Genomic DNA, 14,591 nt, shown 5'->3' with positions numbered 1-14,591 from the left:
TCAGGAGTTTCTCCCAACAAACACGTTTTCCCAAACGTTTCAATCTTGAACACACTCCTGCTCCTGCCCTGTCCCAAACATCCTAGTTTAATACATCCATGCAAACATCCCCAAGGAGCGTACGTGGACCTCACGTCACGCAAAAGTTGCAAACAAGTGATGCCTTCAGGTGCCGTAAAAATATTTGGATTATAACCTCAGCGCACATGAAGGAGCCAACAAAGTGGTAATCACGACTGGGAAAGTTGAATTTTAGAAGCCATGCTGTCGACTGATGGTGACAATGATGCATACAACAACGTTTGACTTTTAAATTAATTAGAACATTAAATGTACGCCTGATGTACATTTTCCCTCTTCATTTTGCCGCTGCAGCACAAAGCGGTTCTGTGCCAGTTGTTCTAAAAATCAAACAACACCCACCAATAACAATACATTTTGTTATGTTGTCGTTATTGTTATTATTTCCCATCAAATGCACATGAATATGCGACAGCGTTTACATGTTTCGTTTTCAGAGGCGGGAGCTTACGAGCAACACTTGAAGGCAGCAAAAGTTCAGACTACAGAGTTGTGACAGTAGCAATGGAGAAAAAACAGAGAAGTGCGGACACCAAGTTTACCCCAGGTACATCATGAATTTTGCGTTATTTTCTCCAGTACAGCTGTATAGTAAGTAAATAAACCGGCAACGTAAATGTTACATTACATTTGAACTGTTCGCTAACTGGCTAGCTAGCATAGCACGGCTAACAACAGCCAGCTGTCATACGCAGCTAACGTCAGGGCACTTGGGATATGCTGTAACGTTACGTTAGTCAGAATTCCTCTATTTGGGACTTCGCTCAAGTAAGAGGAAGTTAAAAATCACGTCGGTCTGTTTCGGTAACGTGTAGCAGCCTCTTGAAGGTAAAGTTATCTCAGTCCATTAAAAGACAAGGAAGTGGACAATGTTCGAATCCATTTAGCCCCACATTCTCTCGTGCAAGGAGAAGACGTCACACCAAAATATATTTAAAAATCTGGCAGTTTGATGCCTTGCTCATCGGCAAACGTTAACGTTAACATAACTGGTAGAAGATGACTTGACTTCATTCGAATAGTTTGGGTCTTTTGGCAAATTCGGAGGGTAGATTCTCTACCAAGCAGCACTTTATCTCAATAAACCTTTCAACTTTCCACTTTTCTTTACTTTTCACACTGCTCCCTGTGTCTTTGAACCTTATGTGTCACATATCTAGTTTCTTGTATTATGTGTCTGAATCAGACTGCTAGTAAGTTAATAATCAATCTGCATTTATCACCTTAGACCCCGGGGGGGAAGGAACAACACAAGCTGCCCCATGTGACCAAAACCCAGAGGAAATGATTGGCAGACAGCTGACTGAACCAGGCCGCTTTGCTTATGCGGGGCTGTGTGGAGTTTCCTTGGGCCAGCTGTTTACTGGGCCTGAAAACAGGTAACAAGTGTCTCATCAGAGCATTTGGTACTGACTAGACTAGTAATGGATGTTCTTCCTTGTAACATCTGTGTAGTCCCCATTTCGAACAGTGCTTGCTCAAACATCTGGTGTTTTTCAAACATACTTAATTTTGTCAGCACAAAATCTTAGAGATCTTAAGTTTGTCACGGTTGTGTAGTTTGCGCTTTGCATTAGGGATCAGGTGCCACACCTTGCTTTCCCAAACTGACACCTGTACACATGGCTTAATAATAATGCTTTTACTAAACTGTCATTTGGGTTGAGTAAATTAAGTGTGTTTTTCCAGGGCGTTCAGGGAGCAGTACCTGGAGGGCTTGGTCTGCTGGCTGGACCTGGATGAGTCGGTGATGCCAGTCATGGGGGCTTTCCTGTCAGGCCTGGGCTTTGAGGGCTCAGACACCTTCCTCTCCATCCTCAAGGCTGAACCACTGCTAGCAGCAGGGGCCACCCCCATCATACAAGTAGTTCTTGCTGATTTTGTAGTTTGGCATTATCAGGTTTAGAGGAGCCTTTTTGCTTTGTAATGGATTACTGGTTACTAATTTTGAGTCTGGATTGTTCCAAACATACTCATTGTACCTGGCTCTCGCATTGTTTTACAGGACCTGGTGTCTTTTGCTGTCAAAGACGGTAAAAATCCTTTTTTAAGAATTTAGTAGAATTTAAGAATTCTACTTCTGAGTTTGGTGTTAAACTGTATAAACCTATTACCATAAAACTGTCTTGTTCTTCCTGCTCAGGCCAGTATGATGCCAGAGCAAGGGTTCTCATCCGTCATGTCAGCTGTCTGCTACGAGTCTCTCTTCAGCAGCTGGAGGAGTTTGAGGAGACGCTGGGAGAGAGGCTGAGGGAAGGAGGAGAGGAGAGCGAGTAAGCTATGGATGGATGGTAGGATGGATGGATGAATGTATGGATGTGTCTGTGACCGTGAGGGAGTGAAGGAATCTGGAGTGTCTGAGTTTGGGAATGGGTGTAGTGATGGGCGTAAAAAGGACATGGAATAGGTACGAAATGACAATTAGTATTTATGCATGTGAGAGAGTGAAGTTTTTGCATTGATTGGTGCATAACGTGTGTCTCTTTATGTCACTGCCTTCATTCAGGACTGGCTCCAACTGTAAGTCTGTTTGTTTGTGGTTAAAATGTTTCTGCATATTGTTGGTTTTGTCATTGCACAAAATGACATCTTTTGTCAGCATGCTTTTCATTTAAAGCTGCACAAGGCAACTTTGCACTTTGGCAGCCCCAAGTGGCAGTAAGAGATAACTGCTTGAAATTTTGCTTGAAGTTTGAAGGACTCCATTACCCATTAACATTCACTTCATTGACGTTCTGTCAGTAAACTGCGTACTCTTTGGACTTTCGTGTCTTCTTAGTGGCTGGTGGGGGTGGAGATGGTGAAGAGGTTCAGCCATCATTGGTGAATCCAGCTTTCTCTGGACAGAGCGCCTGCAGGAGACCCTTTTGCATTTTGCTCTTAAGTTTTGATTCGTCACTCCCTGTGCACCAAGAAGATTTTCCCCCAATGTCCATACCTAACATTTTGACAAATAGGGCTGATCTACAGCATCTCTGTTCGAGGGGATGAGACACTTATCTCTGTTGCAGCCCCACCTTGTGATGTCGGCTGCTGAGAGGGGTGAATTTTTACATAAAAATCTTGCCTAGTGCAGCTTTAAGGCTATCAGGTCCTACATGATACTTAATACTAGATTCTCATCAAGCCTTTAGTTTCCAGCAGCCTCTTCCAACATGTGATGGAAAAGGTCTTCATTTTATGTTCTGCCCTCTTAATATTTGCTAGTACTCCTTTGCTCAACCTTGTAAGGTTGATTTAACAACAGAAACACTTAGACTTATTGAGCATTGCAGTGAGTCTCACTCTCGTATCCAAAACGATGACAGCAGAAAGATGGTACTATGGTATAATCAAGCAGCTCTTTTTGTCCAAGAAACCACCCTCAGTGCACTAGCTGAAGAGGCATTTGAAGCTTTATTTTTAGAACAAATAAATATAAGACTATTGCAACTCACAGATTGTCTGTCTGGCTCTGCATCTATTAGAGAGGAGTCATCTCGGCGGCTGAAGAAGGAGAGAGGACGGAAATTAAGACGCTACCTCCTGATTGGCCTAGCCACTGTGGGCGGGGGAACTGTGATTGGTTAGTCTGTTATTGCCTTGGACACTGACTTGCTTTTGAATAATTTACTTGGACGTCTGTAACACCTATCTTATGTGTAAGCAATGGCCTGCAATGATACAATGACAAAGTATTTTCTTTCATCTGAACATTTAATCTTTTGACTAGAAAGACTAGTCTAGTAAAATATAATGTACAGTGTTAGCATACAATGTTACGGCTATCAGGATGACACATAAAGATTGCATGTCTTACTTCCATTGTGTTCCTTAAATTGATGCTCATTGAATTTAATTTGTACCTTGGGCTTACACTCATGCAAACTGAGGTTGCACCAATTCTCTCTACCACACACATTCAGGAGCTGTATTTTTCCTACCGTAGGCTTAACCTTTGTCCATAACACTGTCCCTTTTAAATATGTGCGCTGTTTCAAATTAGTTTCTGTGTGTGTCTTTGCCAGGTGTGACAGGTGGGCTGGCAGCACCTTTGGTGGCAGCAGGGGCCAGCGCTGTGCTGGGGGCAGGAGGGGCTGCAGCTCTGGGCTCAGCCACTGGCATTGCCATCATGGCCTCCCTGTTTGGAGCAGCAGGGGCTGGATTGACTGGTAGGAACACTGGATGACAGAAGATTTTGTGGTGAAGTTGTCACCTTCAAAATTTTGCCAAAATTTGATAAGTACACATTTTTTGTCTTGCTTTCGCTATTTTACCTACCCATGTCTGTAGCATTTCTCTTCTTCTCCTTGGTTATTGGTCTTCTCTACTCCTCTCTCATTTTCTTACTTTCTCTCTCCAGGCTATAAGATGAACAAGTGTGTTGGAGCAATAGAGGAATTTGAATTCCTGCCACTGAGTTCTGGGAAACATCTTCACCTGACCATAGCAGTGACCGGCTGGCTCTGCAGCGGCAAATACAGTAGGCCAGCCTCATGCTCTCTCACTAGAACCACTGGATTACAATTATGGTCTGTGTTAATGTTCTAGTACATTTACATTTTTTTGCGTAAGCATAATATTTTGCATGCAAAGGATTAACACCTTTGCATGCAAAAATCATGAAGTGATAACACCTGAACCTTAGGCTCATGCACTGTAGCCATTAAAAATGTAAAAGACCTTCACATTACTTCAGTTTCCTTCCCATCTTTTGTTATTTCTTCCTTTATTGTGAGTTTGTTTGTGGGAAGAGGGGTGTCTTTATAAGTGTTGGCATATTGTCTGATTGTTTTTGAACATATTGAGTTGTACATTAAATGCAAATCAATTAAAACATGCAAAAATGCAAATTTCTGGACACTGTTTTCAAACTATACCAGGAGAGAGTCCTGTTTAGATTCTGCAAACAAACCACTTACTTGCTTTTACATAAATCGGTGTAATAGCAATGCTCTTCCCCCAACAAAACATTGTCAGTTTCAAGCAGTGTCCCCTTCAAATACAATGGATACAAAACACTTCAGGTACAAGTGGTACTTAGTCTGTTCCTCAACTGCCTGGTACTACCTCACCCCCAACACCACTGCTGCCTTCCAGGTTCGTTCCAGGCCCCATGGTGCAGCCTGGGGGAGTGCGGGGAGCAGTACTGCCTGGTGTGGGAGTCACGCTTCCTCAGGGATCTGGGCTCAGCCATGGCCTCTCTGTTGGACGGGCTGGTCAGCATAGTGGCACAGGAGGCTCTGAAGTACACCGTCCTCTCAGGTAGGAGGATGGTGAGGCAGCCAGTCTATTTATTGGATCTATATTAGGAAAGAAGGCCTCAAGAGCGACCTCACCTGACCGGCAAAACCTCCTCTGGGATCAAAAGTCATTCTGGTGATTGACTGTAAAGAGTTATCTCTGTCAACCAATCCCAGCTATCTCATCTAGTCATTGTCTTTGAGTTGTATTGACCCCTGGCTGTGCTGGGTGTTTGTTGTTACTGAATCGCTGTGTTGTACACCTTGTCGCCGTCCAGGCATCTTGGCAGCTCTGACGTGGCCCGCATCTCTGCTGGCAGCAGCCAGTGTCATCGATAACCCCTGGTCTGTTTGTCTTAGCCGCTCAGCAGAGGTGGGGAAACACCTGGCACAAGTTTTGAGAAGCAGACAGCAGGTATCACCGTATTTCATCTAACCTATGCAAGAACAGAGTCTACTGTAGTGTACCACTGTAGTAGTTTGTGTGCGCAGGAAAAGATTTGGCATCTATATTTCTGATCTGTGTTGACTCAGCTTGGATTGCCTTCCTAGAAACATGAAACAGCACATTAGGAAATGCAGTATGTTTTTGCACATTGACCTAAAATATTGCCAGCAGCTTAGAGATGAATAGTTTGTCTATGTGGAGCAAATAGTAGGAGGATGAAATGTAGGTTGTTCTCCAAAGTGGTGCATCTCTTTGACTCTCTCTATCTTTGTGTATTTAAAGGGGAAGCGCCCTGTCAGTCTCATAGGCTTCAGTCTAGGGGCCAGAGTTATCTACTACTGTCTACAGGAGCTTGCCAACGACCAAGGTATGACTATTGCACAAATACATTATTAGAAAGGAATACTTTTTGTCATTTCCATGGAAAAACCTTACTGGTAATATACATTGGAAAAGGAACACATTCATGCATGCGTTTTCATTGCGCACGTCTTTAAGTCCACCAATATAGCCGACTCAATTTGATTTTCAAAATGCTTTCGATATCAGATTTGAGATTCCTGGGTTGCAGTGGATGAGTAAATGCTTTTGAATGGTTATGATTTGTTCAATAGTACCAAGTCGTGACTGTTTTATGAGCTAAAGCTTTTGAACTAACCATCATGTTCTCTACTAAGTCCTAGGTGAGGTAGAGTAGACTTGTTATGATGATGGCCATAAACGGCCATGTCCAAATGTTTCTATGCAATTCTGGCAAACTAGTTGGATCTGATTTTTTTCCCCCCCATCTTTCGTTCCTCAGGCAGTGAAGGGGTAGTGGAGGATGTGGTCCTCCTGGGGGCCCCTGTGGATGGCTCTGAGAAAGCCTGGGAGAGAATGACAAAAGTAGTGGCTGGCAAGATAGTGAACGGATATTGCAGGTAATCTAGGAGAGATCTATCCTTGTAGCATGCAGTGAAATATCACCAATTGTTTTATTGTATGATACACTAAATGTTCAACCTTGACAGTCACACTACATTTACAAGAAGAATGGAGAATGGGTGCAAATATCTTAACATTTTTCTTATTTATTTGTTTTATTTTATTTGTTTTCTAATTGGGTCAATCACTTAACAACTCAAAAAAAAATGTTTTCACTTTAAGTCTGAGTTGAAATGGAAAGTGTTTGGCCACGTCTTGAGTGCAGGATTTCCTATGTGTGTTTTAAGTGATACATGAATGTAATGATTTTCTGAACTGTCCACCTATCAGAGGAGACTGGCTCCTGGGGTTCTTGTACCGAAGCTCAGCTGCACAGCTATCTGTTGCTGGGCTACAGCCAATCAATGTCAACGATCGGCGCATAATCAATGTGGATCTATCATCTGTGGTGAGTCAGCTCTAGGCTAATTTTTAAAACTCTAGGTCTCCACTTTCCAAAAAAAATACCACAGGTTGTAGTTGCCTCAAATTGACACAATTCTTGTACAAAATAACACATTTGTTTGTTAGGAGATTGGAGTCTGCAGAATAATTACTAGGGGTCAATAACTAATTGGTGTGAACAGAGAGAATTCACACATCCCTATACAACACCACTGACAACACCCAGTTCTGTAAAACCTTCCGTGTCTTGCTTCCTGCCCTTGGTGTCCAAATTGCTCATAAAGGTTTAGATCAAAACGTATGAGGAATTTTTCAACCTAATTTATTGCTTGTGAGTCGATGTTTATTGGATTTAATGGATGTCAGTCAGCTGTGGTTTCTCACTAGATTTTGGAATTGAGCTAAGGACCACAATAGAAATAAGCTGTCGCCTCATTGTGTTATTCTTGATAGTTAATTGAATTTTGTGATGTCTGTCTACAGTGTGAAGCATACAAACTTAGCCAGCTGGAGCTGTTTATGGTGAAAGTATTTTAGTAATTAATATAAAATTCAGTGTTGATAATAACTGATTAAAATATTACACCAAAGAGATATTTTCTGATGTAATATTGTCAAATGTTGAATTTTATTAGTGCACCAAAAGAGACAATTCCATTATTTGAATAACAATAAAAGGTCAAAGAAAAAATTATGTATATTTATAATAAGGCCACTGCTGGTTCCATTTAAGTTTACAGCAATGCTTAGCCTTTCTGCCCCCCATAAAACCATGTGATTCCACATGAAACTAAATATCATGGTAGCTGCTTGATGGCCATTCAGTTGACCCAGGTAAAGCATCAGAGATTTAATGTGGCACTGAAGTAAAAAAAAAGAACAGTAAGAAAATGTTTGACATGTCTGAAGCACCATATACACTTGTAACATGAGGAACAGGGAAACCTGTAGCAAAAAAATCTGATTAAAATAATAGAATCATACAAAGTAGAAATCCCGTAAAAAGAATTTGAACATTGTAATTTACACCGAAATATGTACCCTTCTGTTTGTCCAGGAAATTTCAAGTGTTTCTGCTTCCCAGGTGAAAGGTCACTTGGACTACATGCGTCAGATGGACACCATCTTGGTAGCAGTAGGAGTGCCCACCAGAGAAGTCCCAGGAGCCTCCATTGCTCCTCTTCAACCTGTAACAATAACCAAGGGGACAGAGGACATCCCTGATCAAACCCCTAAAGAGCAAGTGACCCAGAGGCAAAACCTTGAATGTAGCTCAACTGGGAAAGATGAGACTTGCACACGAGAGGTGGTAGAGACAGAGGAGCTGGGCGACGGTTGGGATATCCCTGATATTTCAGATCTGCTGGACTCCCTGAATGATGCAGACGGCGCAGCTGAAAAAGGAGTTGGGTATAATTTGCCACATAGCTCTGAGGAGAATGCCACTAATAATGACACATTTACTGCTTTTAATACTCAATGTGGTGGTGCAGAGGAGGCCGACCCAGAAAATGAACACGTGTCCTGGAGCTGGGACGATACACATTGGACCACTGAGCACACACACATCAACAAAGGCGACCAAACTTGTAAAGAGCATGTGTTACAGGATCAGCTGCCTCCTTGTAAACTCTCCTCCTCTAAACTTGAACTTTCAGCATCAGAGGATCATGGGAGAAGACATCCACTCCAGTATCAACACAGTGACATGCCAGACACAGCTAAGGCATCAGTGGACACAAATGGCAACTTTGAGTGAAGAAAAGTGCCTAAATGAACTCATGTTAAACTCATCTGTTCAACGCCATGTTTTTGGAATATTCTATCAATTTACTCTTAACATGATTTAGATTTTTATAAATTAATTAGAATTTTTACAAACTGTGAAGAGAATAGTGTTGCATAATTTATTACAGTATTGTCCATTACCCTGTAAACTAGGTTGTGAGTTCAAAAAATTGTAAATATTACTCATGTTTTGCAGATTTCAGAGGATGCAACAAAGCAGGTTTCATCTCCATTCCTTTCATCCTCTTACTTCCATCTGTTGGCTTGGTTGCCATGGATATATTATCGCAGTAATTTGATTTCCATCAGGCCAGTGGCAATCAACTCGTTCGTGTGTGAGGCTTAGGTCTCTAAGTCCCTTGTTTTCTCTATTCTATCCATACCAAAGGGAAAGCCAATTCCTATGGCATATACTTGCTCTGACATGTAGGATGCCATATCTGTGTCACCTTAATGAGATGATGTGACATCGTGCTCAGGTGGATGGGGAGTCCTTATTTACACTGTATATTGGCACCCACAGCGAGTCTTAACTTTTACCACTGCGTTTTTGGGATGCACCCATATGGGTTTTCCAGCTGGATTTAATAACATGGTAGAAACATGCAAAATTCTATGTAGAACAAGAGTGGAGATTTCTAAAATTGCCTCTAAATTTGTCTCTTTCCACAGACATTTTTTTGACCATTTTTAAGTCCCTCGCAGTAAGCAATCAGTTTAATTTAATTGGGGACACAAAGGGATGCAAGTGAACTATGTTTTCTACACTCTTTGACTCTATCTCTTCATAACAGATTGTTTTATCTCGCTTAAACCTCTTACACCATAGTGAGTAAATCATGAATTCTTATCTCTCTCAGCAGTTCTCTTTAATCAAACTTCCAGCTCGAATCCTGACGTATGGAACAACAGCTCAGTTTAATTTTTTTCCCCCCTCACTGTTGCATGCAATGCTCAGTCCAGCGTGTCCACCTGATTGGGCAGAAGCAAAGGCAGCTCAATCCTGGCATGCTCGGCATCCAACAGGTTGACGGCATCCGTGGCGGTGGCAGGGGGATGGGTGGGATCAGAGACCAGCGGAGAGGGAGGATCGCTGGCTATGTTCGGCTCTCCTGAGTTGCGGAGGGAGAGGGAGAGCGCCGGCGAGGGTCTTCTGGGCGAGCGAGAAGAACAGCAGGGCAAGAGCTTCCCCAGAGCTCGCTTGAAGTCTCTCATGAACAGGGGGTAGATGATGGGGTTCATAGTGCTGTTGCAGTAGCCCAGCCAGGTGATGGCGTCGAAGAGTGCAGGGGGGACGCACTCGCACACCGCCTGGTAGAAGATAGCAAAGGGCATGGCCGGCATTAATGTATCAAAAGGAAAATTTACTGTACAATTCATCTTGCATTCAAGTGGAGTTGTGGAATCATCACAGTGGGATTACAAAAAGGACAGTGTTTGGTAATTTGTTAAAAAAAATAATAATTAACTCAGGGGTTTAAATGCAAAGTCATTTAACATTGACTCCAGCTAATGAGAAACTCATGATTTTGTCCATCAAATTCAAGTGTAAATAGCAATATAGAAACATGACAGAATTTCTCTCACTGATCACAGCAAGCTGTGCATCACTTTTTTTCACTGGTAGATCATCTAATTTTCCCGGAATAGAACCTCTATATATATTTGGGACTGAATGTTTAAATCATTGATCTGGAACATAACTAGTAGGTTGAGTAGAGAGGGACAGTGAAGGAGGAGACAGCTGTTAGAGGAGAGCTTCCAATACTATCAAGATGAGACAGGGAGGCGGTGGGAATAGGAAAGAAGGGAGGGGTGCATTCACACACCACATTGAGTGTGAAAAGGAAGGAGAGCGAAGACACAGTCAAGTCTCTATGTGCTCTATGTTGTGCAGGGGAGAAGCGCTGGGGCACAGATGGGAAATCAAAATGACTGGATCATTGAAAGCTTGAAAAGCAGGACAAGTGTAATTACCAATTTAGATTAAGCTATTTTCTGACATTCATTTACTCATGGAGTTTTTTTCTTTGTGGTCTTAAATGCTTTTCACCATTTGCGTAATGAGTCTGTCTTCTGTCTAATCGAATCAAAATCAACAACACAAAAAGAAACTCTAAATACCTGACCTCAGTTATAAATGGTAATTGTATGTGTTGTTTTCCAACCGAGTCTTGGAATGAGTCATCCACACACATCTGAAATGCCAGTCTATTTCCTCGTTGGATAGCTTGGCAAGGCAGTGACGCCAGGGCTGGTCAATGCTAAAATAGACCGGTATCCAAGTCTCTTTTTTTTCCCATTTATTTCACACCGTTTTAGTGCCCAGCCACATAACAGCGCTGCAGCACAGATACATTAAGTGTGAAAATTGGCAAAACTACTGTACCTCTGAATCACTGAGATATATGAAATAGGAAAGCTATTCCAAATGAGGCAAACAACAACCTCAAAAAGTGATGAAGGGAATGATTGCAAATGTTTATGGTGAAGAAAGGAACACTGTGTTGCAATTATCAAACAACATTCTTAGAATACAGGAAAAACAATGCAAACACTTATTTTGCACAAATACAGTTAACAGCATAAATCACCTCATGTTTCATTTTCACTGAGAACCAATAAAACAGATTATCTGAAAATCTGGACCGTGTCCAGATTTTTCCAGTGGGACATGGTCCATTAATTACTGGGAACTCTTCATCCTGAACTACAAGTATAATTCTACTCCACTAAAGCTCCATGTTGTACTTGCGGTAGAGTCGGTGTCTGCTGCCTGTACTGACCTGAGCCATGTTGGTGATGAAAAAGGGTAGCCAGGCACTGAAGAAGAGCCCTAGCAGGACTCCCAGTGTCAGACTGGCCTTCAATGCCCTCCGACCCTGTCTGTGAGCCAGACGACGCTCACTGTTCACTGACAACTGTGGACAGTAGAGGACACCGCCCAATAGAAAGAGTTAATCCCACAGTTATAGATAGATACAATATACTGTAGATTGCTCATACATTGAATAATTTAAGATCACTTGTAGTTCCTTCACCTAGACCAGTATTTTTCAATATTTTTCACCATGGGGAAGCTAATCCAGGACCATTGGCATGGCCTCCTTGACCATTTTAATTAAAACGACTAAAATCAAAAAGATGGCTTCTACAGTATGACTGGATCCTTTTACAGCCTAATAATAAAGCTTCAGCTTTCATTTGATGAAAAGTGTAAGAATACTTTGTTACCCATCCTTGCAAACACAGCCAGTGAACGTGAGCACACATATTTTTCAAGCAGTATTTACTTTGTGGGAAACCTTTATATAGCATTCCTTCCTTCCCTTACTTTTAATTCTTGCTCTGCAGGGGTTCATGTTGAATGACATGAGATATTGCACTGAGGAAGCCGTCCCAATGTTGTATCCTTGTTATGAGTTGCTGTTAGCTTCAGCCTTTATTGCCATATCAACAAACAAATTTGAATTAACAGGCTGTCAGCCATCACCCACTTATTGACTTTTTTTTGTTTTACTAAAGGGACTCATTTGAAAGGCTTTCATTTTGATTTAAATCTAATTCAATCTCATTGCTAGTCATTTTCATTGAAAATATCAGTAACCTCTCTCTTTTTTCCTGAGCGAGTGAAGGTCAGTTTTGTATCATAATTAAACATGCCAGTCCCTAAGGTCCTACATTTTAATAGAAGGGACATATAATGTTCAAGTGGCAATGTGACAAGGTTAACCTCAGACAAATACACAAACACTTCAAGTATAAATAGATTTCTACCACCCTACAGATTTTCATAGGGGTTACCTCCTCTTTAAGTGGCTTTTCTCATCCTTCAATTCTTATTTCAACCCTTTGAATCCCCTTCTCAATTAACGGCCACGCTTCAGTTCTCCTTGTTGACCCATTGCATTTTCTTCATGACATTATATCCGAGGAGAATTGACATGATGAATTGATTAAAATGATGTAACCATAATCCAAGATGAGATTTTAAAGGTATAATTGCCATTTTAAGGCAATGGCATGGGGTGTAATTATGAAGTTTTATATGAAACCTCAAAAATTGCAAGGAAAAAGACAAAAAAGGCTGTGAACTCTTATAATAAAAAGACAGCTGTGTTTCAGTTATTGTCTTTGTGCTACCTGTTCCCAATCACATACCTATTGACATCACTTATTTTTTCATCTCCAACTCTCATTATGGTCTGCTCCTCTTAAAAGGGCAATCTACTATTTCAACATTAATGTCACCGGTAATGTTTATCAAGCATTTCAGTGTAGCTTTATAGTTAAGACATGGTTGGGAAGGCCTGAATGATCAACGTTTCTCGTTTACTATTTGCTCTCTCTTCCTTACCGGTATGTTGCGTGATACAGGAGGCTCCTGGTGGCTGTAGTCGTCTCCGTCCTGTTGAGCCTGCCCCACCGCAGCCCCAGGTGAAGGAGGGCGGGAAGGTTCCCCAAGAGAGGGATGCGGGTACGGCGGGTGGCTGAGCGCCGCCACCCTCCTCGCCTGCCGCCGGGCTGCCAGAAGGATCCGACAGTAGGTGAAGCAGATGGCGCTGGAGGGCAGAAAGAAGGTGAGGACAGACGCCACCAGGGCGAAGGGCAACGTGACCCGCAGGCGGCACTGGAAGGAAAGGCCTCCAGAGGGCGACAGCTGAAAGTAGGATGCTGGGTGCAGCGCATCCGAATAGGAGCTGACGTTGGCACCACTGACCCCATGGCCTAAGCTGTGCCATTTCATCTCAATGGGAAGGAAGGAGGCCAGCGCTGCCAGCCCCCAAGCAGCCCCCACCAGGAGCAAAGCCCTGGGCGGGGTCATCCTCTGCTTGTAGCGCAGCGGTGAGATGATGAGCAGGTAACGATCCAGGCTGATCACGCAGAGGTTGAGGATGGAGGCGCTGCAGCACATGACGTCAAAGCAAAGCCAAACGGGGCAGAAGCCGGGCCACAGCACCCAGGCCCCGCACAGCACATTGAGCATGGCCGGGGGCATGACCACCAGAGCCACCATCAGGTCTGACAGGAACAGTGACACCAAGAAGCAGTTTGAGGTGCAACGCAGGGAGCGATGGGCAAACACCAAAGCGATGAGCAGCATGTTGCCACAGGCCGTCATGAGGATGATAACGGTCAGCATGAATGCCAACAACCACGGCCCGCTGCCAGTGATGTCCCAGGCACTGGTGGTGGGAGAACTGCTGTTAGAGCTCCCTAATGGGTTGACACCATCTAGACCTGCCCTTGCTCCATCCAAGCCAGGCAACGGAGAGTCGCCCATGGTGCTGGTTGGCAACAATAAGCCAGTTCCTGATGTCCCTCTTCAGTCAGCCAGTCAGCCCTCTGCTTCTTCTCTGAGGCTGTGAAACTCACCACCAAATGTTACGGACCACAGCAAAGAATGCCAGTTCTGCTTCCAGTCAATGCAGCCAAAGCTCTCACTTCAGGGAGAATGTGAAATAAAGCAAAGCCACTGAGGTCTTGTGTTGAGAAGGCATCTACCCCTCTCCCTGTCAAGGTTAACAGGACTGTTCTCCATAGGTCATTAGAGCCATCTCCCCGTGGCGTGAATACCTCCCGGTGCCCCGCAGTCGCCTCCGCTGCCACCAGTATAGCGAACAAAATTACCAACACCGTTTGCTCCATCTCTCCATCCTGCCAAGCACGTCCCTGTCTCATCC

The 14,591-nt window shown here is 43.1% G+C and overlaps 2 protein-coding genes across 3 annotated transcripts; one reads left to right on the top strand and one right to left on the bottom strand.

Annotated features, from left to right (window-relative positions):
* The first annotated feature begins 545 nt into the window (after window positions 1-545).
* Window positions 546-10,353, top strand: tmco4 (transmembrane and coiled-coil domains 4). 2 transcript variants are annotated; one of them, XM_071927352.2, is made up of 14 exons: window positions 546-628; window positions 1,310-1,460; window positions 1,771-1,945; window positions 2,087-2,114; window positions 2,225-2,354; window positions 3,549-3,646; window positions 4,089-4,232; window positions 4,424-4,543; window positions 5,161-5,325; window positions 5,582-5,718; window positions 6,034-6,118; window positions 6,554-6,671; window positions 7,006-7,123; window positions 8,204-10,353. In XM_071927352.2, exons 1-14 carry the CDS (start codon window positions 586-588, stop codon window positions 8,876-8,878), a joined length of 2,187 nt encoding a protein of 728 aa, XP_071783453.1. In that variant the 5' UTR covers window positions 546-585; the 3' UTR covers window positions 8,879-10,353. The 2 variants fall into 2 exon arrangements, with proteins under 2 accessions (XP_071783453.1, XP_078144462.1); XM_078288336.1 differs by having other exon boundaries at window positions 8,177-10,353.
* htr6 (5-hydroxytryptamine (serotonin) receptor 6) lies at window positions 9,862-14,191 on the bottom strand. Its single transcript, XM_071927355.1, has 3 exons — window positions 13,265-14,191; window positions 11,694-11,828; window positions 9,862-10,218 (listed from the first exon to the last, which is right to left on the bottom strand). The coding sequence occupies exons 1-3, from the start codon at window positions 14,189-14,191 to the stop codon at window positions 9,862-9,864; spliced, it is 1,419 nt and encodes a 472-aa protein (XP_071783456.1).
* Between the last annotated feature and the right edge of the window lie 400 nt (window positions 14,192-14,591).

Source organism: Centroberyx gerrardi, chromosome 14 (assembly GCF_048128805.1).
Source record: "Centroberyx gerrardi isolate f3 chromosome 14, fCenGer3.hap1.cur.20231027, whole genome shotgun sequence".
In the NCBI taxonomy this organism is placed as follows: Eukaryota; Metazoa; Chordata; class Actinopteri; order Beryciformes; family Berycidae; genus Centroberyx; species Centroberyx gerrardi.
The sequence above is the reverse complement of the archived record's forward strand: the minus strand, read 5'-3'. Positions and strand labels throughout refer to the sequence as shown.

Excerpts from the sequence above, each read along its gene's own strand:
- tmco4 (XM_078288336.1), top strand. The coding sequence starts at position 586 with ATGGAGAAAAAACAGAGAAGTGCGGACACCAAGTTTACCCCAG. Across the intron at positions 2,115-2,224 it reads GTCTTTTGCTGTCAAAGACG|GCCAGTATGATGCCAGAGCA; the intron begins GTAAAAATCCTT and ends CTTCCTGCTCAG. Across the intron at positions 4,233-4,423 it reads AGCAGGGGCTGGATTGACTG|GCTATAAGATGAACAAGTGT; the intron begins GTAGGAACACTG and ends TTCTCTCTCCAG.
- htr6 (XM_071927355.1), bottom strand. The coding sequence starts at position 14,191 with ATGGGCGACTCTCCGTTGCCTGGCTTGGATGGAGCAAGGGCAGGTCTA. Across the intron at positions 11,829-13,264 it reads CTGTATCACGCAACATACCG|TTGTCAGTGAACAGTGAGCG; the intron begins GTAAGGAAGAGA and ends TACTGTCCACAG. Across the intron at positions 10,219-11,693 it reads TCATCACCAACATGGCTCAG|GCGGTGTGCGAGTGCGTCCC; the intron begins GTCAGTACAGGC and ends ATCTTCTACCAG.